This window comes from Cordyceps javanica, chromosome 2 (genome assembly GCF_051103115.1).
Source record: "Cordyceps javanica chromosome 2, complete sequence".
Lineage (NCBI taxonomy): Eukaryota > Fungi > Ascomycota > Sordariomycetes > Hypocreales > Cordycipitaceae > Cordyceps > Cordyceps javanica.
In genome coordinates this window covers 128,349-153,402 of record NC_139296.1, presented here as the reverse complement: position 1 = coordinate 153,402, position 25,054 = coordinate 128,349, and the positions used below count along the sequence as shown (strand labels likewise).

General features: G+C 53.6%; 10 protein-coding genes across 10 annotated transcripts; 3 read left to right on the top strand and 7 right to left on the bottom strand.

The window, feature by feature from the left end:
- Window positions 1-283: 283 nt before the first annotated feature.
- V2A60_002576 (uncharacterized protein) lies at window positions 284-3,101 on the bottom strand (the record flags this gene model as incomplete). The annotated part of the gene is made up of 8 exons (XM_083253925.1): window positions 284-731; window positions 806-1,239; window positions 1,322-1,612; window positions 1,686-1,982; window positions 2,049-2,395; window positions 2,449-2,548; window positions 2,601-2,873; window positions 2,928-3,101. 8 exons carry the CDS (start codon window positions 3,099-3,101, stop codon window positions 284-286), a joined length of 2,364 nt encoding a protein of 787 aa, XP_083110051.1.
- Window positions 3,102-6,572: 3,471 nt separating this feature from the next.
- On the top strand, window positions 6,573-8,036 carry V2A60_002575 (uncharacterized protein; the record flags this gene model as incomplete). The annotated part of the gene is made up of 1 exon (XM_083253924.1): window positions 6,573-8,036. One exon carries the CDS (start codon window positions 6,573-6,575, stop codon window positions 8,034-8,036), a length of 1,464 nt encoding a protein of 487 aa, XP_083110050.1.
- A 191-nt stretch (window positions 8,037-8,227) lies between these two features.
- On the bottom strand, window positions 8,228-9,202 carry V2A60_002574 (mitochondrial 54S ribosomal protein uL15m; the record flags this gene model as incomplete). The annotated part of the gene is made up of 2 exons (XM_083253923.1): window positions 8,228-8,786; window positions 8,877-9,202. 2 exons carry the CDS (start codon window positions 9,200-9,202, stop codon window positions 8,228-8,230), a joined length of 885 nt encoding a protein of 294 aa, XP_083110049.1.
- A 947-nt stretch (window positions 9,203-10,149) lies between these two features.
- Window positions 10,150-11,883, bottom strand: V2A60_002573 (nucleotide-diphospho-sugar transferase; the record flags this gene model as incomplete). The annotated part of the gene is made up of 5 exons (XM_083253922.1): window positions 10,150-10,494; window positions 10,558-10,954; window positions 11,003-11,089; window positions 11,140-11,538; window positions 11,600-11,883. The coding sequence occupies 5 exons, from the start codon at window positions 11,881-11,883 to the stop codon at window positions 10,150-10,152; spliced, it is 1,512 nt and encodes a 503-aa protein (XP_083110048.1).
- A 2,002-nt stretch (window positions 11,884-13,885) lies between these two features.
- On the bottom strand, window positions 13,886-14,428 carry V2A60_002572 (KIAA1143 family protein; the record flags this gene model as incomplete). Its single annotated transcript, XM_083253921.1, has 1 exon — window positions 13,886-14,428. One exon carries the CDS (start codon window positions 14,426-14,428, stop codon window positions 13,886-13,888), a length of 543 nt encoding a protein of 180 aa, XP_083110047.1.
- A 568-nt stretch (window positions 14,429-14,996) lies between these two features.
- On the bottom strand, window positions 14,997-17,567 carry V2A60_002571 (cytochrome c oxidase subunit IV; the record flags this gene model as incomplete). The annotated part of the gene is made up of 7 exons (XM_083253920.1): window positions 14,997-15,161; window positions 15,217-15,476; window positions 15,641-15,736; window positions 15,804-15,914; window positions 16,732-17,125; window positions 17,222-17,380; window positions 17,436-17,567. The coding sequence occupies 7 exons, from the start codon at window positions 17,565-17,567 to the stop codon at window positions 14,997-14,999; spliced, it is 1,317 nt and encodes a 438-aa protein (XP_083110046.1).
- Window positions 17,568-18,159: 592 nt separating this feature from the next.
- V2A60_002570 (thioesterase-like superfamily-domain-containing protein) lies at window positions 18,160-19,303 on the bottom strand (the record flags this gene model as incomplete). Its single annotated transcript, XM_083253919.1, has 2 exons — window positions 18,160-18,969; window positions 19,022-19,303. 2 exons carry the CDS (start codon window positions 19,301-19,303, stop codon window positions 18,160-18,162), a joined length of 1,092 nt encoding a protein of 363 aa, XP_083110045.1.
- A 559-nt stretch (window positions 19,304-19,862) lies between these two features.
- On the bottom strand, window positions 19,863-20,381 carry V2A60_002569 (Oxo-4-hydroxy-4-carboxy-5-ureidoimidazoline decarboxylase; the record flags this gene model as incomplete). The annotated part of the gene is made up of 1 exon (XM_083253918.1): window positions 19,863-20,381. The coding sequence occupies one exon, from the start codon at window positions 20,379-20,381 to the stop codon at window positions 19,863-19,865; it is 519 nt and encodes a 172-aa protein (XP_083110044.1).
- A 658-nt stretch (window positions 20,382-21,039) lies between these two features.
- Window positions 21,040-22,698, top strand: V2A60_002568 (E3 ubiquitin-protein ligase PRP19; the record flags this gene model as incomplete). The annotated part of the gene is made up of 5 exons (XM_083253917.1): window positions 21,040-21,052; window positions 21,112-21,156; window positions 21,229-21,664; window positions 21,719-22,176; window positions 22,223-22,698. 5 exons carry the CDS (start codon window positions 21,040-21,042, stop codon window positions 22,696-22,698), a joined length of 1,428 nt encoding a protein of 475 aa, XP_083110043.1.
- An 839-nt stretch (window positions 22,699-23,537) lies between these two features.
- Window positions 23,538-24,956, top strand: V2A60_002567 (uncharacterized protein; the record flags this gene model as incomplete). The annotated part of the gene is made up of 2 exons (XM_083253916.1): window positions 23,538-24,710; window positions 24,777-24,956. The coding sequence occupies 2 exons, from the start codon at window positions 23,538-23,540 to the stop codon at window positions 24,954-24,956; spliced, it is 1,353 nt and encodes a 450-aa protein (XP_083110042.1).
- Between the last annotated feature and the right edge of the window lie 98 nt (window positions 24,957-25,054).

The following is a 25,054-nucleotide window of genomic DNA, read 5'->3' as shown; positions in this document are numbered from 1 at the left end:
TGAAGATGTGGGCTGAGAACGTCCTTGAAAAAGCTCCGTCAGGTACATAGTGGGAAATACAAGAGGATGCGTCTTAGCACAAGCTTGTGGCTGAGGTTAACATGCTGTAGGGATTTTGACAAGGCAAACGCTTGTGTTCGTATCAGAAACAGGCTTCCGCACTAACAAACTTACAATTCAGCTGCTACCTCTCTGTCTTTACCCAGTAGGGTTAATAAACCAAGCAGGCGGGAGCGACAATGGCCATCAAATTTCCGCAACTATGCCCCCCCCACCTCGCTACTTATCCTGCATAAGCCCTGTTCCAGTCAAAGTCCAAGTTCTGGTAGTTGTCAAACCTGAACAGAGACTTTCTGCCCACGTCCTTTCGAAGTTCATTCTGGCCAATCGAGAGCTGAATCTCCATCCTTTTGAGCTTGGTCTTGTCCGCCAGCTCGCCATTCTCGTACGCCGCCACCCACCGCAGGCGGCTCTTCAGGTACTCCCGGCACATGGTGCGGTCCAGTCGCCTGTCGTTGGGGACCACCGTGGTGATGGGCAGCTGCGCGCGCGACAGGACGTTGTCGCGCTTCTGCTCGTAGCAGTCCTTGCAGGTCACCTTTTCGGGCTCGAACGCAAAGCTGAACGTGTAGATGCTGCCGATGAGCGTCTTTTGGTGCTTGAACGCTACGTTCGGTTCGAGGTCGCCGAGGAAGAAGTGCAAAAAGTACGCTCGGCCGTTGAAGGCATATCTAAAACGAGAAAAGAGAGGAATCGAGTTAAAAGCAGGGCTTCGAGTCTGATGGAGCCCCTTGCACGAACTTACCTGTCGTAAATGATGTTGATGACAGGGTCAAACTCCTTCGCCGGGGCGGTGAAGGCGTCTTCAGCTGTAGGACCGTACAGCTTGTTGATGTAAAGATGGCTCTTCTCTGGTATAATGTCCCCCCAAACATCCGTAATCTGATTCACGTAGTCGTAACTGTAGTTCAGCGCGTCAACATTCCGGACCTGGTTAGAATTGTAAAAGTCTCCAAGATCGCCCGAAGAATGGAACGGCTTGAGAGCTTGCTGGGGACTGGCATCCACTTCGACTCCCCTCTTCTGATGGAACCAGTTGCCTGGGTTGGAGCTTTGCCACAGGTGAAGAAGCCTGTCGACATTGCAGTGGTGCAGCCAAAAGACGGGGTCGAAAGCAGCCACAGGCACCGACATCATATGGCCCATGCCGGTGACGTCTTCGGTGCCGCCGACCAAGCTCTGCCACAAGGTCAGAAGAAAATTCTCAGTGCGAGAAGATGGATCAAGAGTGAGAAATAAAAGCAATGAAGAGGCTCCATACATGTATCATGTTATGAATCTGTTCAAGATTCAAGTACTCCTTGGCTGCCTCGGCGCCGCTTTCTTTCAAAGCCTCATCCCACCTAGTGGAAGAGAACCGCAAGTATTTTGTCGTATAGTTGTCTGTCAAAAGGCGAAACACGGAATCCTTCAAGGTCAGATTGTGCAAGTATTCATGTTTACCCACAAGAGAGGCGTTGACCAGTTCGGCGTTGGACACTCCATCAACCCACTTTCGTTCTTCGTCGCGTAAGGTGATTCCGTGGCGACTGGTGCCGATGCATAGATCCCACTATTTCCTCGTTAGCATGCCACTGGTAAGGCTGGAAACTTGATGTTTTCAGAGGCGTATGGTTGGTACCTACCGGTGCCTCTGTCTTGTTCTCGATGCGGTAGTTGCCGTACGACTTGGAGCCCATGGGCTTCAGGCCAGGCATCTGGAAGCGATACATGGGGTTCTTCAGCTCTTCCATCTGAGGCTCCCCATGGCCGTCCCAGCTCTTGATGACCTGGATGGTTTCATTGCAGGCGATTTCCGGCAAAGTTGGTTCAGCTGCCCAGTCCCAGTAAGGCATCCGCCAGCATCTTGCAGCAGTGGTCCACTTGTCGGTCTCTGCCGCGCGGGTTGTAGCTTCATCCATCGCCAGGTCGCTGATGCGCCGCTAAACTGGTAATTAGCTCAGGAAACTAGAAGTGATAGATTTAGTACGTGCCTCATATAGCATCACATACACGCGATGCCACGTAGGGAACAGGTAGTTGTTGTGTTCACAGTAACTTCCACCCTCACCAGCTTGGACGAGCTTGTGGAGGTCTGGGTTGTCGAGTGCAATCACGGGTTTTCCCATGTTCCACGGTACATTGAACGGCTCATTGTGGATTCCCGCAATGCGGTAATAGGATAATTGGTCCTCGGGCGGGAGTTGCTGGAAGAAATTCAAGGCTCGAATAAACAGTGACACCTCCAGGCCTGTTTGGTGGTTGGTCTTGGACTCTTTATACCACTCATGCACGTTTCGGCGAGGGGGAATTGGCTGAGTGGTATCGAGACCGATGGGAAGGATTGGCACCGGGCCTGTCTTTCTGGTCAGGAACGGTATGAAGAGGGGTATATCCGTAGATACTCACGGTTATCCTCTGCAATATCAATGACAAGGTACCCGTTGGTAGCGAAGATCTCCCAACCGGGGAAGCGAGCACAGAGGCGGACCGCGATCACATTTCCAGGCTACTCAAGTTATCAGTATCGAGTTGACAAAGGGTTGGCGGAATTTTCTCACCTCGAGCGCCTTCAGGAAGATTCGTCTCGTGTCAACAGTTCCACCCTCCAGCCACTCAAATTTCTTGGAAGCAACTTTATTTGCGTGGCTCGTAGCGACGAGCTCTTGTCCATCCTTGCCTTTCTTGGGCGACGTATCCTTCTCACTCTTCAGTATGGCCAACTGGAACCAAGTCCAATTGCCTTGAACGAGATCGTGAACTCTGCCTTGATCATGCGATTCAGCAAATAACTTGACGGCGCGAATCATCCGAATTGTTTGCGGGGTGAGTGGCTAGGAGATTTAGCGGCCATAGTAAATCAAGTATATATACGCGCTCAGACGTACTGGTGTCTTGAACCAAATCTTGGTCTGCAGCTCCTCGTTCTGCGCTTTCAGACAGGCAGTGGTGGTGCACTTGACAGCATATCGGGTGTTGATATTTGGGGGCTGCTTGTTTAGTTCGGGAAGTTTCTCGACCGCGGGTCGAGTGAGATGGCTGAGAGTATCAAAGTCACTCATTTTGACAGTTTCTTTTTTTTTTTTTTTTTTTTTTTTTCAAATCGTAAATCAGGCTGGCTAGCTGGCGGGCGGGCGGGTTTTCTTTTTTTCTTTTCTTCTTTCGTTTTTTTCCCTTTTTGTCAAGTTCAAAGAGACGCAAGGTGAATCTGTAGATGCTGGACAAAAAGACTTTTTCGACGGCGGTCGCTGGTTTTATATACCAGTGTGCACACGCTTGGGAAGTCTGCCAGCCTTGAATTGTCGGCTGTGATGTGCCCATTTTTGTCACAAGCGCAGCCTACATCGCATTATAAGTCCCTCTTCAGCTTAGGCACCAACATATTGCATCGGCAAAGCCACTGAAATGTACAAGTGTCATGTGGTTCAATAACTTGAATTATGCCCATAACTAACCAAGCTCAATATCCAGCTGAAAATGCGTGTCGTGGTCGACGAACAAGAAATAATACGTCATGCGCCGGCCATGTGGCGCATCGAATAGGAGCCCGGCAATTGAGAAAGCCGAAAGGGTCCACGGATGAAGTGAAGAAAATAATCGACAACGAATGATGGATGTGTGGAAAAGGTCGAATTCAGCCGATCTTAGCCAGCGCTTGCATAATATGTCATGCCCTCCGCAGACCCGCGCTGTCAGTCTTGGTATTGCTTAGCCCAGAAATTTCTACCAGTAGACATGAGATGAAATCCAGTACATGACTGTGAAAGCTCATGAGCCTTGCAGCCAATCGCGATCGAGCTCAGCTCGGACTATCAATAGTAGGCACGCATTCCAACACATCAATCCGACTACAGAGGGTCGTTTTGGTGATGAGCCCCGAGCAGCGGGCTTTTAAGGTTTGGGGCCTTCCACAGCCCCAATCGAGGGCTGTGATCTAATTGTAGGACTGCTAGGCCGTAAAGAAAATAGTGCCGCTGTTTGGTGCTACGGGGAATAACTAGGTAGTAACTCGGAAGGCTTCCGGAGACCCGATTGTGGCGTGGACATGGCCGTGTCTCACTTGAAACCGTTGCCGACAACAGTCAAAGATGAATGTAGAGCACACGATGAAATGACCACTTGGAGAAACAATATAATAACCTACTATGATGAGGATAACGAAGAGGAAGGGGGACAAAAATAGCCCGTCGATGCATAGAGTCTTGCCCGCTACTGTCCTGACATTTGACACAGCACAACATCTCATTGCATGTTATGGAATACTCTGTAGTGCCGCTACCTACGCTTCAAAAGACGTCCAGAAAAGACTGTAATGACTTTCCTATCATAGTTGAGTTGTGTCTGATGTTCCATACCGTCCTCGGCACGTGGCCGCTTTCATACTCAGCATTTGTCCGAAAAGCTCATTGGTGCATGTGGTTACCTCGTCAAAGTCTAGAAGCACTATCACGTTGACTTGCGCCACGTTTCGGTCAAATGCGAGTGTGTTGCGTACCTGGGATGACGTTCTTTGAACCCGTCGAGACAACCTACTTATGTGGTAGCAATCGTGGCTTATAGAATACCAATGATATTTACTATGAGCAACCGATACCTCCTCCGGTTGCTCGGCAGTTGCATCACAACTGGACAGACTCACGTATCCCCCCACCGTGATATAAGCTTCAATATGCACAGGCGGGGTTTGATCTGCATTCGATGACTTTGCCTGTCACTGCGGGGAAGACAGGCACCCACACCTGGAGCGCCTACTGGTACTTGTAGTAACCGTATGATCCCGGCCGGCTCCTGCAAGACGCTTTTTGTCGCTAGGGGTTCTGAAGAAGCTCTAAGCGGGTATTTTACATCCTTAGGCGCCGAATGATTGGCATCTCAAGGTGTCGCAAGCAGCCGACGCCAATGGTAGTAGCAGAATGAAGAGAGAGCTGCCAGGTCGCCGGATACACGCTCGGCGAGCGGCACCTCACTAGAGTGGAGGAAATGCTGCGCAGCTGTTAGCCAAGGAGTATAATTACGGTTGTAATGCGGACGTGTGCAGGTCGCACAACAAGCAACACGTACAACTCAATCTGAGGTCGTGGCTGGCTGAGGCTGGGATAATCCGCAGCGAGGTGGCTGCTCGCGCGTTGTCCATTCATCCCTCTGGATTGCACTGTCAAATGTAGAATCACTTTTTCTGCTTTTGATGTGTCGCTGATGGTCGCTCCGTGCATGATGACTTCAAGTACTGGTACTAGCATACGCGAAAATATGGTGGTCAAGGTTTCCCCATAGTCACAATGTTATGGAGCACGGCTGCATGCCAAGAAGAAGCTGGCACGCCTTCTGCTTGACAGCAGCTGATAGAATAAACCTAGAATCGCTCTGAAGGGGACACACCCATACTTATTCTATGCAGTCTCGGCTCAGCACGGTCAGAGTCCAGCATTGTCCGCGCCCGGAGCCAACGTCGTTGAATGTGGCTTGCATAATGCTATATTCTATCATATGAATGCAGGCTTGCTGAGTGTGAGTTCTTGAGACAAGTCTCTTCCTTCACGGAGGTTAGTCTCGTCCATGATGGCGTCGTCGGGCTTGCGCCAGGCTCCCATGAGGGCAAGCAAGGTTGACTGCGTTATCGCAAAGTGGACTTCCGTTCCAAAGCGTTGCATTCCGCCTTGGAGCCGCCGATTACATGCCTGGTCCTTATCAGCAGAGACGGTTTCTCTCGGGGGATGATGTGGCTGTCCCGGACAGAAGGATGTTATCTGTGCTCAGGAAGGTGTCAAGGAGGGGCTGCCAGAAAGAACAGCTGAATCCAGAAATCAACACCAAAAGGTGTATTACTGAGTTTCCCCACAGATATGGATACGAACTCTCTGTCCTACAATCACAGTACTAGCTAGAGCTTATTACATGGATCGGTTGGTTGTTTTTGATCACCATGAATGCATTTACATCGAGAGAGAAAAGAGATAGCATCAATATACTCCTGTGTATCACTAGCTTCCTTGTTTTGCTGTGTAGAATTCCATGCCCCGAAATTGAAAACAGCGTAAAAAAAAATCCAAAATTTGTGAGAGTAGATGTCGTCCCAATCGCCTCGTCCCAGTCAGCCAACGCTGAACAGCATATAAGTGAGCCGCACGAAACACGCAAGTTGATTTTTTTCTCTGTGCAGTTGAGGGAGCAAACTTTGGAAGCTGTTTTAGTGGTGAATGATCCCAACCTGTACTACGGATAACGTGTACTACCATCAACACGTGCCTCTGCCTGATTCTATCGCGAAGCTTCTGCGAAGCTGCACTGTGCAACAACCTCAGCGTGAACTCGGTCAAAGACCAACAACTCTGCGGATTCACGCCACATATATCGGCCAGATCACTTCTTGACAAAGTAGTAAATCTCCTGCACGATCGTATCTCCGCAGCATCTCGCTTTGAAACAGCGGCAGGGTGGCGCGATCGTGCTGCCCGTTCGATCAACAGTTTGCGCGATCCGGAAAACGTCCAACGCCACAAACAGCTCAAACTGCCTCACCAGGCGAGAACCCGATGGCCAATCCCATTTGTCACCTCCTCGCGCTTCCCGCGGAGCTTCTCCACCACATAGCGGAAGCCGCGTCGATTCCCGAGCGGACGGGGGCCATTCGCTGCTGGGACGGCGGCTGGCTCGGGCATCCCGTCGATCGCGGCGCGCTCTTCAACCTCGCGCTGACGTGCAGGACGCTCGCCGACGTGGCGCTGCCGCGGCTCTACCGGTGCGTTACCACCACCCGCACCGCGTACGGGACCAACGACGAGGCCCGCGTTTTCTTGATCCACACCCTCTGCCAGAGACCGGACCTGGCGGCGCACGTCGAGGAGCTGACCGTTGGCGGCGATCGCTGGGCTTTCTGTGACGCCGCCGACCACGACGACGATGACAGCCTGTGCTACTGTAGGTCTAGATCAGAGCGGGAGTTGCGGGCTTCGCCAGACGAAGCCGCGCTGTTCGACCGGGCCTTCCGCGAGCACGGCATCGGCGGCAGAAAGCCGTACCAGCTGAGACGTATCGACGAGACCGGTTACGGGTCCGGCCATCGGACCTGTCGCTACAAATGGTCGAGGCAGACCGGCAGCGCGGCCGCGGCCCTGGCGATTGTCAAGTCGCCCAATGTCCGACGGTTGATACTGCAGACCAGCACGCGGGGGCTGCCGGCCGTCAAGAGCGCGGGCACGCTGGACAGGCTGACCGAGGTGTGCTGGTCGCACTGTAATGACGGTCCCCAAATTTGGCTGGAGGGATTCGATTGGCTGACTGCGGCGGCACCTGCGCTCCGTAGACTCGCCGTCTTTGGTGTGCTGAGAATATGCCGCATGGTGCCCTGCTCCCTCACGGAGCTTGTCTTGAGCCAAGCTTGGCTAGACAGGCAGAGCATCCACAACATGTGCAGGGCGTTTCCCAAGCTGCGGCGGCTGTCCTTTAGCATCGACTGGTCAAGGTTCGGCCAGCGCAACACGACGTGCGCGCGTGTCCTCGGCCCAGTGGCCAAGACGTACGGCGAAAGGCTCCAGTATCTGCATGTGGACTGGTCCATGGCCAGCCGCGAGGTCGGCCAGTGGGACGCGGCAGCCGCATCCCTGGCCAAGCTCAAGTCCATGACTTCGCTGACCGAGCTGGTCGTGGCCGCGCCGTTCATCCACCGCAGAGACGGGCAGGACCAAGCAACGTTCTGGGGCGGCTTGCTGGCGCCGAACCTGGAGGTGGTCAGGTTTGAAAAGGTCAGCGGCGCGTGGGACGCACGTCCGCTCCTGTCGGCCATTGCCGAGAGCTGCAGCAGGATCCGCGGGCTGACTGTGGAGTGCGACCAGGCGCCGGGGGATGAAGCCGCGGTTCGAAGCATGATAGACTTGGGACGGCTCAGGCATGACTTCAACTACACCGTCATGAGGGCCTTTCCCATTGCGTGGCTCTACCCAGGGCTTCCTATCAAGCCGAAGATGCTCACACGGAGGCGGATGAGGATAGCCAAGTAGACGACACCGAGGCGGATGAGGATAGCCAAGTTGACTACACCGAGGCAGGCGTGGATAGACAAGTTGACTACATCGATGAGGATGTGGACAATGAAAACATTGTTATTTCCAACGGCAGCGAATTTGATGTAGCACCTAGCAGCCCAAATCTATAATACAAGATGACATTGTTGTATAGTACATATCCGTCTTTACCACATCGTCTCCTCGACGACCTTCTTCTCCTTGGTGCTCTTAATCTTCTCCTTGCCGGGCACCTTGAAGTACAGACTGGGAGACTCGCCCGGTTGGAGCTGGTGGCTCAGGTACCCCCTGTGCGCGGGGTCCCTGTAGTACTCAATGTCCTCTCTGCCCGTGGGGTCCGGCAGGCGGTAGCGGAACCCCTTGGCCCTGGCCAGCACGCTCTCGACGTGCTCCCTGCCCACCGGCAGCGGCGCGCTGGTGTTGACCGACTCGCCCGACAGCAGCCGCCGGATCGCCAGCTTCGTGTAGTAGCGCGTGACGACCTTGCCGCCGGCGCCCTCAATGGCCGTGATGGCCGAGGCCGAGACGCGGCTGACCATGACGTCGATGGGCTGCTTGAGATACTCGGCGCCGCGCGAGAGGATCTTGACGCCGTCCTTGACGCTGCCGAGCAGTCCGCTCTCGATGAGCTCCTTGGGCGTGATTTGCCGGCTTGCGTCGAGCCGACCCTGATCGATCCAGGACTGGATCTGGTCCAGGTTGACTTGTGACATTTGCGGCGCGCGCCTGTGAAATTGCCTCGAGGTTAGCTTCTCATCCTCTCCTACTCAGGTGATACTGCAGCAAAAGCCCGCCAAAAAAAACGAGAGTACGCACCAATTGCTGAACCCCTTCCGGCCGTGCTTCACAATCAACGGCGTCTGGCCACCCTGGAACCAGGGCCTGACGTGGCCGTGCTGGCCCTGACCTTTATGACCTCGTCCTGACGTCTTGCCGTGCCCGGAAGACGGACCGCGGCCGATTCGTTTGCGCTCCTTGACGGCGCCCTTGTTGGGCTTGAGGTTGGCCAGGATGGACACCGGTCGGGACTGTTGCTGCATCGAAAGGTTGGCGAGGCAGGCCGTCAGTGAGGAGACTTGCGTGGCTGGCCGCGTGCGACACGCAGCCGTGATCACATTGTGGGCGAGCAATCGCGGCGACATGGTTTTCCTGATTGCGCCGCTGCCGCAATTCGCTTTGCTGTAATTGTGTCGTGGCGAGAAGCTGTCCAGGTGTCTGCAAGGTTGCTGGACTCCCATGAATTTTTTGGGCCAGGAGCCTCCAGACCCACCAGCGCCATTCATTGGCCAGTTTGAAGCTGGTCCCTAATTTCAAGACTATTTAATGCCATCACTGCGTTGAATTCATAAATGTCGACAAATAGACGACAAGAATTTTAGTTGGCTCTGGGATGCTTGTCTAGAATTCCCGGATTTTCTCTTCCCTCATCCAATTGTGCCGCACAGACGAGAGCGAAGCGAGCGATTCGCCATCGAGATGCAGAAAGAGAGCTCTTTAGTGCAACATTAATATTCGCTATTCCAAATTCAATTTCTAATTACAGCCCGTTCTGGGCCAAGTTTTTCCCGTCATGCCTCGGTGAAATACGCAAATAGTACAAAAGCTCATCTTTCCAGTCCCCAAGTATAAAGTGCAGCCCGATAGCCCTCTTGGATTTCCTCGAGTCCGCCCAATTGAAAAAGAAAACGCGCGTCTACAAAAAGTGTTATAATCTTGTCCGGACAGGGCAGACTGTTTGGCGGGCAAATCTGCAACGTAATCTTGGTTTCCAATCCAAGAATAGGCTTGCCAAAGCCGATCCCACTCAACTCCATTCTTCAAAGACGCCCTTTTCTGTTTCGATTATGTGCAATGTGGAAGAATAAAACGCCGCGCACTGGCCGCTGCGAGACTAAACCATGTCGGTGCTGATATTTCAAAATAGAACTGCTGCTTTTCGTCCAGTTGAAAGGTCGTGTCAAGACCTGGACGTTCCACAGACAGTGTCCGAGAAACAAGTAGCAGACAGACGATGCAGCCTGAGAAACAAAACGAACTCCGCTCATTATGTGGAAAGGATTAGGTCGTTATATCCAAAATTATGAGAATTTTAAGGGCTGGCCCAGCCACCGGCAACGTCGACCCATTCGGCCATACATGAACCCTCCTTGCCCTCAACGTCGACAATGTCGGTATCGCAACGGCAGCGGCAGCCAACACCGTTCTCTTGGGGCTCGTCATACTTGGCCCAATAGTCGTCTTCCTCTTGACGCTTCTTCTCGTCTTTGATATTAGGGTCGAGATAAGGAATGGGAGGAAGCTGTCTGGCCTCGGGGGCATTGACAGGGCAGTGTTGAATCGTGGTGTGGCGGTACCCAATGTCGCGGAAGTAATGAACGTCGCTAGGGCCGAGAAGTGCACCAGCGGCGAGAGAGTGGATGGGAGCATCACCCCACTATCATGATAAGTGTCAGCGTGGTTACTCGATGGTGGTATTGCTGGGCCAGTGTCAACTTACACGCTCCATCCAGAAACCGCCACTGCGGTCGAGCGTCTCGAAGAAGTCTTGATACTCCTTGCTGCGGAACCAGCTGAGGCGAGCAATCTCAAAGTTTGACCAGAAATGGCACATGTTGTAGCTATCACCTTCCATAGTTTCAGGGTCAATGTCAGGCAGCGCGCCGCTGCCAGCTTCACTCTGAGCAATCTCTTCGGGCAGGACGTCCTTGATGACCTCGGGTTGCTTCTTGCGGGGTTCGAGGAACATTTCCCAAAGACCCTTGGAAGTAATGTTGTTATTCCGCATGTAGGCTGAGGCGTAGCGGAAGACATTGGGGACCGTTTCGCGGAGTTCCTTGATGGCAATGGTGAAGCCGTACGTCTTCTTCTGCTCGATCATCTTGAGGAACGGGTCACTAGTGGAGTTAGTTGTGGCGATCATGACAGGGCAGAAAATGACATACTAGGTAATGTCGCAAAAGTAGGTGATCTCGGGCTCAACACGCCAGTACCACTCATACTTGAGGAGAAGAGGGTGGTTGAAGAAAAACCTGGAGCAGTTAGCACTACGTGATGAATCAAGAACAAATTAGAGCCGTACCCAGAGTAGAAGCGGCACATGAAGTGGTAGCTTTCGAGTCCTCCGTACATGACGGCATTATCGCCTTGCTTTGCGATGCCCTCCTTGGCCACCTTGGTATCGATCCAGTCTGGGAACCCCCACATGTCGGGGCCGACCTTGCCGAACTCTACGGTACCCGAGGTGTGATTGCGAACAGTCTCCTTGAAGGTCTCGTTGAACTCGCCGTCGTTCAAGAAGACGTAGGGGTAGTTGAACCAGCGGTTGAAGTGACGCTCGACAGATTTGATAGATTGAAGGACGCCGTCGAGTTCTTTGTTTCGGGCGAGGACGACAAAGGTGGCATTGGCTCTAGGTTGCTTGTTGTCTGGGGGTTGGCAGCCAGTGAGGAAGACCTTGTCGTACTTTTCGCTAATTTTTCTGGACGCTGTTAGCTTCTGGCTTGCCGGAGATAGTCGGATGCTGAGTGAAGAGGGCATACCTAACGGCCGGTGGTGCTCCAGCTGGGATCAGAACGCTGCCATTGTTGTTGGGGTGTCGGACGAAGAGGACCAGGATAAGGATCACGACAATCAGGGGGAAGAGGACGACGACGCCAAGGGGTACGGAGACGGCAGAGTTTCCTCGTAAACGCAGCGGTCTCCGGAAGAAGGCGAGGCGAGCGGCCCATCCTTTTTGCCTGGTACCGCCTCTCTTCTCGTCGAGGGTCGGCAGCTCGAGCTGGGCCGTCGGAATCATGCGCTTAGCCCTATGGAAGAGGTCCATGGTGGGCGACAAAAGGCCAGGTAGTGTGAATGGCGGAAGTTGTCAACAGAGTCGAGAGCCAAAGCCGTCAAACTTGGTTTTGCAGACGCTACGCTCCGTGAGCGTGGGGCATAGGCGCAATAGGGGAGGTGGTTTGTCAAGCTCAGGGGCAGGGGTGCCCGTATTGTCGACCGGGGACCTCGAAGCGGAAAAGAAACGTCGCTGGAGGCCGAGCGATATCGCAGAGTACCTATCCAATGTGCTGGAACCTGATCGAGGGGGCAGCGCCGTGGCCAAAACTGCTCAGGGGCGGGAGAGGCTGCGCCAAACGGCAGGCGTGGACAAACCGTTCGCAAGGACGAGGGGCGAGGACGGATGGGAGAGCCTCAACGGCAGCGGTAGCGAGAGAGAGCGATGGAGAGAGAGAAAAGCCGCGCCTGTTGAAAAAAAAAACGAAGGGAAAAAAAGAAGAGAAGAGAAGGGGGAAAGACACGAAAGAGTTGGGGCCAATGTACAAGAAAAAGCTCTTGCAGAATGGACAACTCAAAATAGGTAACTCCAAGGCGAACTGGGAAAAGTTGCAGGACAGCAGCAGGACAGCAAAGCAGGAAAAAAAAGAGGCGAGCGGCCAGTACGGAGTACTGAGTAGCGAATGGGATGCTGGGATCCGCAACAGTGGAAGACAGCCTCAGTACTCCGTACGGATTACCTCTTAACTTACCACTGCAGTACCTGGTTTAGTGCCTGAGGAGGTACCTGTTTGCCTGTGTTGCTACTTTTGTTAGGTGGGCAGGTACTTATTTTAGCTGCCATAGGCAGGGTCCCAAGTCCCAAGGTCCCTACTTGCCTACCCAGAGAACACACGCTAGTCGCCTTTCGGGCCCCGTCATGTCTAACAGCAGCAGTCGTCGTGAGTCTTTTATCATTGCTTATTGCCCAAACTATAACTTTTTAAAGGCAATTTCTCCGATTTGACTTTGGACTGGTTATGTACTTCGTCGATCAACCTCCAAACCTGCATTGCCTATCCACGGTCAGCCGACGAGTCTGGCGGTCTTTTAACACCTTGCAATTTGGGGGCAGACAGGGGGCCCTTGGCATGCAAAGGAGGTGGGTCCAGGGGCTATCGCGCCATTGGCTCAACAGATACCGAAAAAAAAAAGGTTAATCAGCTACTGATACCAGATTATGTAACGTTCGTTTGCCTAGTGGGTGGTGACGGTGGCTCTTCAAAAGGTCAGCAAACCATCTAGCTTGCATTACACACCTATCCTGCTTCTCGTCCTCGAGCAACAGGAGTTGTCGACGACAGAATCACCAAACATGCTGGGAGATTTGCGATTTCTCTGCCCGTCATCAAATGTATACGAGCAAAAAGCATGCATGTAAAGCCACTCGTAGCCAGAGGCGGCATTCCACCTAAAGATCTTCGTCTCCGTTGTAACAACTAGGAAATGCGCATAAATGTACAGGTGGTGAAAGCGCCCCTACCCTCGGCGTCTGCAAACCGACCGAAAAAGGCATCCATTATCAACATCTAGTGTTGCCGCCGTTGAAGTTGACATTAGACACCGTCACTCGCTGCTGCCAATCGCGTCCGTCGTCGCCGTCAAGATCATCCTCTGGACCGCCAATTCCTCTCCCCCCCCAGTAGCTGAAGATCAGTGAGAGGCCAAAGCATTCAGCCTGTTATTGGCCATGAGCGTTGCGCAACATGGCGAACACAACACCCCGCGCCCCCAAAGAGCTACCAGGAGGGCCTGGCATGAAGGACGCGCGTGCTCGCCTGAGGAGTGATGTGGCCGTTCGTAGAGGATCGACATGAAGCAGTGTTCCAACTTGACTGACAAGTATTGTAGCATGGCGTCAGAATAGTCGCAGAAACAGTCGGGGCACATTGTCGCATCGTCGGGGGGAGTTGCAGAGGCGACAAGAGCCGCAAAGATGAGCAGGAGGCTGCCCAAAAGCGACACAGTCCAAAAAGACTAGAGAAATTCGACAGGCATCCAGAAGATGTTTGCGCTCAATCCTCGTCAAAGCTGAGCTTTATAGCTTTCCCTTTCTTCTTAATCTTCTTTGCCCCCATCTTGTCATTCTTCTGCCCCTTCTCACCCTTCACCGACGTTGCACCTGTCCCGTCTTTCCCTGCGGCCTCCACTTCCTCGTCGCCACCACCGACAATCTTGACAGCTTTCCGCTTTCTACCGCCAATCGACATCTTCGCATTCACGTCTGCATCCTTCTTCGTCGTCACCTTGTCTGTTTCCTTTTGCTTGGCGTCGTCGCCCTCGCCCTCGCCCTCGCCCTCCGTCGGGCCGTCATGCTGCCCGGCAGCCACGACGCCGTCCTTGTCCACCGTCAGCGCCACCGTGTTGCCGTGCTCGTCCACCACGAGCGGCGCATCCTCGGCCTCCTCGCTGCCGGAACGCTTCTTGCCGGGCCGTCGACGGCCGGCGGTGATGGGATCGGGACCCCCGTGGCCGGCGGCTTGGGCCTGGAGCGCCGCGAGGAAGGGTGGTGGCTTCGACGCGTAGGATAAATTCTTCGAGTTGAATTTTTCAGGCATTTTCCGTGGAGACCACCCGCTATGGAGATGCTTGTATCGGATTTGTGGGCGGGTTAGATTTTCAGCGCGAGGAAAAACGCTGTTGTCGTGATGAGACATGGATCCAAACTGCACATCACCAGTTGGTCATGATGCCTGACTAAGCGGTTTAGCATCAGGCCACTTAATATCGGTGGTCTTCCAATGGGCAATTGACGGCGGCAGAATGACGTTTGGGCTTTCTTCGTCGGTGAGAGTCGTTGGGAGTCGTCGTCTTTCTTGAGTCGCAATTTATTTACTGTGAAACCTCGGTCAAAGGTGAGGAGCCGTGCGGGTGCATTCACAGGAGCGCAAGTAGATGGGTGGAATTTTCAATTAACAAAGGGAACAGATTCTCCGTATTCTACAGTACACCGCTCTGCCGCGTGGGATGCTTTTCCGTGCTTTGCTTCTATGACTCCAAAATTCGCACAGCGCTCATCTTCCTCTTCCTCTTCTCTATGTGGTCTCCTTGTACAATGGCATCAACATCCGTATCCCAAGCGCACAACATCTGTGTCAACACTTCCGATCCTCTTAAGCGATTCGCTCATCGGTAGCGGTACTCGGGCTTGATGTAGTCGGCAAAAGTCTGGGGCTCAGGGTACTCGGGGCCGTGGTGGTGGCCGTGGTGGTCGTCCTCGGGGCCGACATAGTCCATCTTGTAGACGCTGCCGCACTCGGGGCAGCGCTCGATGGGACGGTCCTTGGAAATCTTTATTCATGTCAGTAGCCATTTTGTCAAATGCTCATCTGTTGGGTCCACTTACGCCGAGCCAAGTCACGACGTGAGAATCAGCAGGGTAGCCGGTGCAGCCGAGGTACTGCTCATCGCCAGCAGAGCGGACCGAGATGGGGTTCTCCATCGTGCCCTTGCGGCTGGCGTCGAGGGGACGCATGTCGAAAATGTCGACACCCTCCATCTTTCCGAGGATTTCGAGACGCTCGAGACCAGTCGACTGCTCGAGGTCGGTAGGGACGGATCCATCCTTGGCACCAGGTCCGAACAGGTCATCCTCAGTCTTGACCTCTGCAGGAAAAAAAAATTGTCAGCTCTCCATCCATTCCTTCTGATCGTAGTGTCTCGGTTGGTTGGTCCATTCGTCGGCATTTCGCGATCGGATGTTGTCGGGTGTCACGCTGACTCCATCGGAGCAGCGGAATAGATTTCCAAGACGAGAAGAGAAAACGTACGAGAAAAAGTCTTGTAGGTGCCGATGCTCTTGCTGCTGTCGTGGGCGAGTGCGGCAGCCTGCTCGCTGGGAGTAGAAGGGCCCTTGGCAGCCTCGCCTGCGATCAATATTTCGTTAGTCGTCAATGGCGGCCAAAACAGATATTTGCCGGATGAAATGCGTACGGCGGACAAAGGAGGTGGTGAAGGAGCGAGCAACAGCTGGCTTAATGGCAGCCCGGCGGGCCGCAGCGATGACGGTGCGTTGCATGAACATGGCGAGCGAGGGCGACAGTTCTGCGCAGTTCGGTTGAGTTGGTAGTGGTGACGCGAATGGGGAGGAAGTGGTGGCCTGTTGTCGAGGGATTTGTGAGATGAGCTGCTTCGGGTGGAAAGGTTGCAGAGAGCTCCAGTTCTTGACTGAATTGACCAATCACGTCATGCGTAATACAATCACGTGATTCTTCAGCTTTGCCGAAGAGCGACATCAGGTCATCTCGCCAACCTACGCACCCTAGATTCCCAGAAACATATTGAGGTGATGCATAGCTGCTTATTCCTTAAATCTTTAGCGAAATACTCAATTCTTTTGAGCCTGTCCCGTTTCTCGGCTTTGGAATGCCGCCGTCCAGAGCCCAGAGCAAATGTCCGCTGTACCCAGTCTCCAAGGTCTAGTCAATGTCAACCAGTCTGTTTCGAAGCAAAGCACCCCGTATAACAAAAGCAAATCAAAATCATTTGATTATATCGCAGGGAATTCTGAACTCGGCAGCAGGGCTCATTCCACATTTTCGCAATTCATTCCGTATCCTTAGTTACAATTTAGCGCTCACCAAACCCCTCTCAGCCCGGAGGGCATTCACTCCCCCAAACACCTTGGGCCGAGCTGCCTCGCAATTCTTCAGGCTTCGACGCTTTCTGCGTCGCTCTTCCAGCCGTGAGAAATACACGGTACCCCGCTCTCCAATTCCAACACTAGGGTCTGGCAACCTTCCCCCTATATTCATTTTTGGTGGCTTGGATTGTCTCTTTTGCTTCCCAAACTTATTTTCATTGCCAGTGATGGAAGCCCAGTAGAGGACAATGGCTCGGAACACCCGATCCGCCTGCTGACCGTCGTCTCCCATCGAACGAATTAGGCCAGTCAGCCCATTCCGAGAATTGTGTAGCGAGTTGTGTAGATCGGACTTGAGATTCTTGCAGATGACCCATCGGTAAAAGTCAACTGGGTCCATAGTCAGCTTCTTCTTCTGGTAGAGCTCCTGCAGATTAGAAATCTTAAGGGCAAACTTGTATAGAAGCTCCTTTTCGCACAAGCCCTGCGGCGGCATGTACTTTTTGGCAACGAGCTGGTTTGGGTGATATTTTCCGTTGCCGTTGCCAAAGATTTCTCGAATTTTGGCGTACTTGCTGCAATCGTCACTCGCAACCTTTTCGGCTTGGCGAAGTTTGTTCTTTCGGTCTATCTTGGGAATTCCAAACGCCTCCGCCTTGGCGCGGTATTCCTTCTTTTTTCGTTGTGCGTCTTCTTCTGCAAGAAGAAGCTTGTCGAGAGAGTGCCAACCTGGTTCCTAATAGGCTGACGACTCATCGATGCGATCTACGGGGACACCGCGGACAGCAAAGGGTTCTTGATATGTTTTGCCATCTGGACTTAGAACGAAAATAGAATCAGACCCAACCGCGAGGTCTTTCATCATCTGTGCCTTTAAGTGGCCAGGCACGTTCCCATATGGAGATCCAGAGGTGGCAAGGCGTTCCAGCTATATCTGTTAACCCCCAATACCAGAGAAAAATGTCATCATATAGCTGACTTGCCTTTTGTAGTGACGACACCGGCTGGGGTGATGTTGATTTGGGCTTGCCCGGGACCAGCTTGCTAAAGGTTGGCTCCTTTGTGGGATCCCGTGGGCCATCTTCAAACACAAAACCGCGAAGCATACCGCTCATTGCGCTCGGATTGCTCTCTGAGGCTTTTGAGGCAACATCTTTCGGGTTTGCCTCTGCAGCTACAGCGAGCCGGGGTGGTGGGTGGGGATATATGTACATTGTGTACTCGAGGCAATGAAGAGCGAATAGGGAAGCTAGAAAGAAACAAGTCTTGTTCAGCAGAGGCAAGGAAGGATAAAATCCCGGCAAAGTAGATCAGAACAGATCCTCTTGCGCGCAGATGTTATTACACGGTGAAAAGAAAACAAAGGAAGAGAGAAGGGAAAGAGAAGGAAGAGGTGCGTGCAGTGAATAAATAGGCAGCGGAAGAGAGCTGCTCAGAAAATAACACAAACAGCAGCAGCGCGCGTGCGTGTTCTGCTGCTGCCGTCATCGGCGGCCGCCGTTGCCGGCTGGCAGAAGAGCCAACGCAGTAGGCAAGGCTCTCGCAGTTTTCTAGTGTCGGTGAACTGTAAACAGGATATGAAGCCTCCAGTTAAACATGTATTGACTTGATTTTCTCTATTTGCCTTTAATCTATCATGATCTAGTTGTCTAGTCCAAAATCATACCACCACCTACGATACGTTGATATACACACCAAGCCTTCGGCTTATAGCTTACTTGGATCCTCCGGCACGACCATTCCATCCTGATAGCCCGACGCGACATGCTTTCCCTCCGGACTCCAAATCTTGGATACCATGGTGCAGCGGCCAGCGGCGACTCGTGGCCAGGAAGCCTCTTGAATCCACCAACCGTCGCCCATGACTGCTTCTTCCGCATTGACGTGCACGTAGAATGCGTAACTCAGACTTGCGGCTCGCCCCCATCTGTGGCCATAGCCTAGATGGCAGCCAAGCATGGTGAGTCCGTTTCTGTCGGCCTCGAATGCGTGACAGACAATATGGGCATTCGGGTCATCCTTTGGAATCGTCTTGTATGGGCGGTATAATATCAGCTCACGCCGCTCCGGTACCGCTCTATCCTTGTTGTATTCCGACATGTCTACTCTGTACATTTCCAGTGCGGGGAAGGTGCCGGGTCCTGTTTGTCCGCTGCGTACTACTTGCTCTTGTACCGAGTCAATATGAACGATGAAAGGCCTCTCCCATTCTTGCGGAGGCTTTCTTGCGAGAATTCCAGCGAACCGAACCTGTGGTGATTGCTTTTCCTGGACATCGTCTGGAGATGGCATGGACCTTTTGAACGTGGTGAGGCATGTGAAACAAACCCCATTCAACTCCTTGGTTGCGTCCGAAGGGTCAAAAGTACCCGTTCCTGGCTCTGTGATTGAAGATTCCTTTGGTTGTCTTGTCTGCACTAATCTTGTCGCAAAGGACTTGCCGGTGTGCACAGGCGTCACCTCGTGCACAAAGGGGCGGTCGGAATGGCCAGCAACGGTAAAGACTCCTTGGATAGACTAGCCAGTCTTGTAAGAATATATCCATTCTTCATTGGAACATTTCACGTACGTGTATTCCCATGTAACCCTTCCTGGCAACTTGCGACTGTGTTTCCTCAAACTCGATGGCTCTTGCTGCAGCCAGTGGCGCCTGCGCATACACAACGCCCCCAAACACACCTGTAGTGGTTGATTTCTTCGTCTTCGTCTTTGTTGGCTGCTCCTCTACCCCTGGTGGCAGATCGGCGCCGGGACGCCAGGCGGGATACTTTGATGTGTATTGCACTGTAGAGCCAGGGACTCGGGACACCTCGAAGGCCTCATAGCCGAGCCGGCCTCGTGAGTCGGCCATGGGGGCACTAGCAAGAACAGGCACGGCCGTTTAACTGTGGAAACGATTAACCGAATCGATCCTCAGTTAATTCTGTTATGAGTAGCCTCACGGTCGCATGTCTGCATGGTCTAGTAGAAGTCTGCGAGGCATTCGTCTAGACTGAAGGTTTGGTGCCTCGGCAATTTGGAACCCGCAGTCTGGAGACGGCACAAGCTTCAGCGCCGCTCTCCGTCATAACAGCGCTGGTAAATAGGCAGGTAGGATTTGTGATTAGCGGCTCCCCACGAACGCCACTGAATAATGCCCCTGCGCGATTGACTACTTATCCCCAGACACCAAAATGAAAACAGTCACAGGTACACCAGCAAATGACCTATGCGTTTCCAATGTATTGCTTGTATCGAAAAGTGTATGGCTATGTGCTGTGTGTGGCTGTATATCACCGCTATCAAATTAAAAATGCGCCCCTGTTCCCATGCGCAAGTTACAACTGGCTAGCTGTATGGATAGTAAGCTTCGAGGCTCTGTCTCTTGCAATATCACACATGGCCTACACCGCGGTCAGTTAGTTTAAATGTCAGTCTCGTTGCATGGCGGCGCTGGGGAGTAATACATGAAGTGCCGCGTCTACCTCTTTGCCAAAATCGCCCCTGTCCATGCGCGCCTTCATGTCGTCCATAATTTCCGGTCTGCCACGCCCATTTACAAAGACGACATAGCGCAGGCCAGGAAACCTTTGTTCGTACTCGCGGTTGAGTCTTGCCAGCACCTCACTCTCGCCACCCAGTTTGGCTTGCTCTGCCGCTGACTGAGCAGACTCAACCTTTTTCGCCCCGAGACGGGGATGTGAGCCCAGGATCGCGAGTAAGTTTTGGTCTGGCTTGGACGCGGTAGACTTGGAGGCGATAGAGACAAGGGTATTGCGGCAGGATTCGATCAATTCATTATACGATGTGTGTTGGCGAGACTTGATCACAGGAATCAACGTTTGATGAATTTCAGCGCTAGGTTCGAACAAGAGGTCCAATGCCGCAGCTTTGCGTGCATTAGGCAGCCGTCCTAAATCATCGATATTTGGCAACGTTTTTGAATCCATCTTGAGTGTTGCAGAAGTAGAAACTCATGCCTGGTGGGTTGCTGCTGGATCTTCATTATAATCTTGTAGTAACTACAGGGTGGCGCCGTCATACTGTCGGCGGTTTCCGACGGTGGAGCCAACAGTCAATCGACTGATACAGCATCGAAGAACGCCGAGCGCGCTACCTACCTTAGGTACTGTGATATTTTGTGATCGGCAAGTAGAACTTTTACCTAAATTACCATTGTAAAGTACCATTGGAAATTACATGTACACTAGTATAATGATCATGGACGTTCAACGCTGGTATTGAGCCCTGTGTTCTGAATCAAGTGATTAGCCGAGTGACAGCAGTAATGCATCTCTCTTCATTGTTTGGGTGTATAACCAAGAATATAACTTCCCACCCCGTCAAGAGTACCAAAATACGCTGAAAGTACGTGCCAGTTTGGCCCTGTTGCCTGCATCTGGCGATGTGAGCGCGGAGCCGCACCAGTAGGCGGGTACCCACAAATGTTGACAACACTCAACTCTGGTTGGTCAGATTGCACTACCTAGCTAGAAAATCTCAGGTTAATTCACTGTTCGCGACAACACAGCTTCATCAGGCGAGAGCGGTGCCATTTATCTACCAGATCACCATTGAAAGCTACCGGAGCTTTCAACATCAGTCGCAATGCTCTGTGGAAGTGAGTAGAACATGTCAATTTGTATTTGCTCCGCTTGTATTTGCTAACAGCTTCCGTAGTCTCTGGAGAGGCGCCTCTAGAGCCTGTCGCGTCCAAAAAGTCAGGTTCGTCGCATCGCAATACTGCCGCGCCGATGGCTTCTGCTGCTAGTCTGGTGGCTAATAATATCAATACAGGAGTCGTTTACGAGAAGCGGCTCATCGAGCAATATATCAACGAGCACGGCACCGAACCCAGCACCGGCGAAGCGCTCACTGCCGAGGACCTCCTGCACATCAATTCCTCCCGCATCGCCCGCCCGCGCCCTCCTACACTAACTTCGATACCTGCGCTCCTCGCCACATTTCAGAACGAGTGGGACAGCCTCGCCTTAGAAACATATAACCTGCGTGAGCAGCTGGCTCGCACGAGGGAGGAGCTAGCAACAGCTCTGTACCAGCACGATGCCGCCGTCCGCGTCATTGCTCGCCTGACCAAGGAGAGAAATGAGGCCAGGGATGCCCTGAGCAAGATTACTGTTTCTGGCGGTGGCGCCAACGCCGACGAGATGGCTGTTGATACAGAAGGTCTGCCGGAGACTCTGGCAGCTCGCGTAGACGAGATTCACCAAGAGTACGTAGTGATGTATGGAGAGAGTCAATTGCCACAGGCTAACATCGGAACCAGACTTTCTAAAGGACGCAAGAAGCGTCCTGTGCCCCAAGGTTGGGTCACGCCTAGCGAAGTCGCCGCTTTTGAGGTCACGGCTACCAACGCGCTGCCTGTTGCGCAAACAACCTGCCTGGACACCGAGGGCACTTACGCGGCTGTTGGAGGACTAAAGGGCCAGGCAGCTATCTATGCTGTCGCAGCTGATTCCTTAGAGCGCGAGATTCCCGTCGGGGAGCCTGCAACCAGCACGTTGTGGACAGGGTCCAAACTGATCTTTGGTACCAGTAACGGCGGCCTCAAGGTCTTTGAAGGCGGCAACCAGGTTGCTGCTGCTTCTGAACACTCAGGTCCCACTACAGGACTAAGTGCTCACCCCAGCGGAGATATTATCGCCTCTGTTGGTACCGATAAGAGTCTGATCCTATACGATCTGGCTAGCCTGAAGCGGGTGAGCCGTACATTTGTTGATGCCGGTAAGCCTCCATGTCCTTTCTCGATATGCTAAACTGACATGAATAGCGCTTACTACCGTGGCTTTCCACCCTGATGGACACCTCGTCGCTGCCGGCACCGTCACGGGTGACGTGAAGCTATACATGACCAAGACGCTCGAGCAGGCGGCCGTCTTCAAGCTAGGTGCCCCCATCCAGGCCCTCACATTTTCGGAGAATGGCTTCTGGTTAGCGGCCACGGCCAAGGGCCAGAACTCGGTCACAGTGTTTGACCTTCGCAAAGAAGGTGACGCGGCCACGGCCAAAGTTCTCGAGACTGGCGGCACCGTGCAGTCACTTGCTTGGGACTACACTGGCCAGTATTTGGCTACGGCCGGCCCCTCTGGTCTTACCATCCAGCAGTATGCCAAGGGGAACAAGAAATGGGCTGAGCCGTTCCGTAATGCCACAGGCGCTATCGCTGTACGATGGGGAGAGTCGGGCAAGACCCTGGTGGCTGTCAATGAAGACGGCGTTGTTAGCGTCGTCGGCGTTAAGGCATAAGTAAGGTAGTAGTTGAACGGGTGAGGTGATTTTGTCTGCATCAGATCCGGGAGTCTGAACAGGTACAAGTAATGTTTTCTAGCCCCAGGACGGCATTCAAGGAGTGGCACGGAAGTGAATTTACTGGATACTGTAGCTGTTTATGTATTTTTTTTATTGACCTGGCAGCTGAGTGAAGACTGGCTGGTTGTGGGACTTTTTGGCTGCTCAACTGCGTACCAAGTGTTGTGTCGTCTCAAGTCATGGGCTGTGTGCTGTTGAGTACCTGGGTAGGTAGGTACACACTTACCCGGGTAGACAAGGTAGCAAGCCTCACGCAAAGAAACAGTTTACAGTCGACAGGCGATTGCATTGTATAATTTCAAACTCAAAGTATGTCAGCTGACCAGAACGTTTCAGTCAACACTGGACGCCCCTCGTTGCGACAGTACTACTTTAACTTGTTAGTCTCCGTGTCTGCTGCCTAGGAAGGTACCGTACCTTTTTAGGTAGTACCTCAGTTATTTGTGCAGCATCTAAACGCCCATGGCCCACAATCATATTCGCCCCCACCGCCCAGACAAACGACATCACAACCTCTTCTCTCGCCACGCAACCGAAATCGAACTCTCCAAGCTTTTCTGGCACAAAATCTGCGTCTCCCGACACTTCGAACGAGAGAAACTGTCCTTTTGCACGCACAAGATCCCGCCCCGACCACCAAATGCCGCCTGTCTCTGTCTAGTGCCTCCTGCCAGGTCACATAACAACCAACCAAGTTAACGCCCGATCCGCTACCGGGCCTTCGCTGCCTTGCCCACCCGTTTTCAGGCTTGCGGTCAAATAGCCCGCTGCAGCCGATGCCTATCAGAGGCTTCCCCTTAGATTCGGTATCGTCCGACTTCCAATATCACCCTCACGCCTTTGGATACCTGCACCCGCGCCCCCGCCTCAGCCAGCCGCCAGAGTCGCCCGTCCGCCGACGCCCTCGCAGAACTCGCCCCGGCCGCGACGACATCGTGACGCTGCTTAATGAAATCATGACGACTCCTGAGCACAGCGGCTTCGAGGCACTGAGCGATGACGACGACGACCTGGTCGAAATCGTCTCTGCGCGGCCCAGCCGACCGACCAGCACTGTCCCGGCGCCCCTCGCCCTTCCGGCCCCCGGCAGCCGGCCCTCGTCAACAGGTGACGCTCGCAGGCGGCAGCAGGCGGCATCACGGCCATCGTCTCAGGTACCTCGGCAGGATGATGCCGTCATTGACCTCACAGAGGAGCCCGACTCGCCGGTCGAGGTGCGGCCACCACGGCTGAATACTGCTAGGGATGCGCCGGTACGGCTGCCACCCATGCGCACGCATCGCCACCCTCGCCGCACAAACTCACAACGGCTCACACCGCCGCGCCTCTCCCGCAGCGAAAGCATCATGCTCGCCTCGGAATCCAGCTTCATCGATCTTACAGGCGAGGACGACGCCATCAGCACCACCAACGCCACCCTCGGCTCCAGCACCACCCACGAACCACCTCGACGCAGCAACCGCAATCACCAGCCCCCCATTATACTACCGCACCCGGACAGCACAGGTGGCAGCGATCATCTCGTGGATCTCGAGTTTCTGAATCCGCGCCACGCCATCCGCTATGGATTCGCGTCATCGTTTGCCAGGGGCTTTGGCCGCACGCTCGCGGACATTCTCAGCGCCGACTTCCTCACCAGCCAGCCCTCTTCTATCCCGCTTCCGACGGGCCTTCCCGCGCGCCTGTATGCCCAGAGACAACCACGACAGCCAAGCCCTCCGCGTGAGATGCCGCCCTTGCCGCCGACGAGATCGGGCTTTACGCGGGACACCGCCGTGGAGCCCGGCGACAACGCAGAGGAGCGCGTCGTGGTATGCCCGGCTTGCGACGAGGAGCTCGCGTACGATCCGACCGCCGGTGGCGCCGTGCAAACCACTGCGACTGGTGCCAAGAAGCGCAAGCGTGCCGCTGGCGATCATCACTTCTGGGCTGTCAAGAAGTGCGGACACGTAAGTTTTCCCCGTGTTATACACTGTCTCCTGTTGTAATTGCCAACTGACCTCCCCCCCTTTTAGGTCTACTGCGCGGAGTGCTTTGAGAATCGCCGCCCGACAAAGGCCAACCCCGACGGTGTGGGATTTGCCGGCCCGCCGGGCAAGCTGCCTTACCAGGCACCACACGACTTGCGGTGCGCGGTCGAAGACTGCGACTCCAAGGTCACCAACAAGACGGAGTGGGTGGGCATCTTCTTGTAGCCAGGCCCTCGAGGCTTTCTTACGACGCTTTACGATATCATTTCATTACTGGCCCATAGGGGTCCTTTGCAGCGGGTCTAGTATTTTAAACTACACAC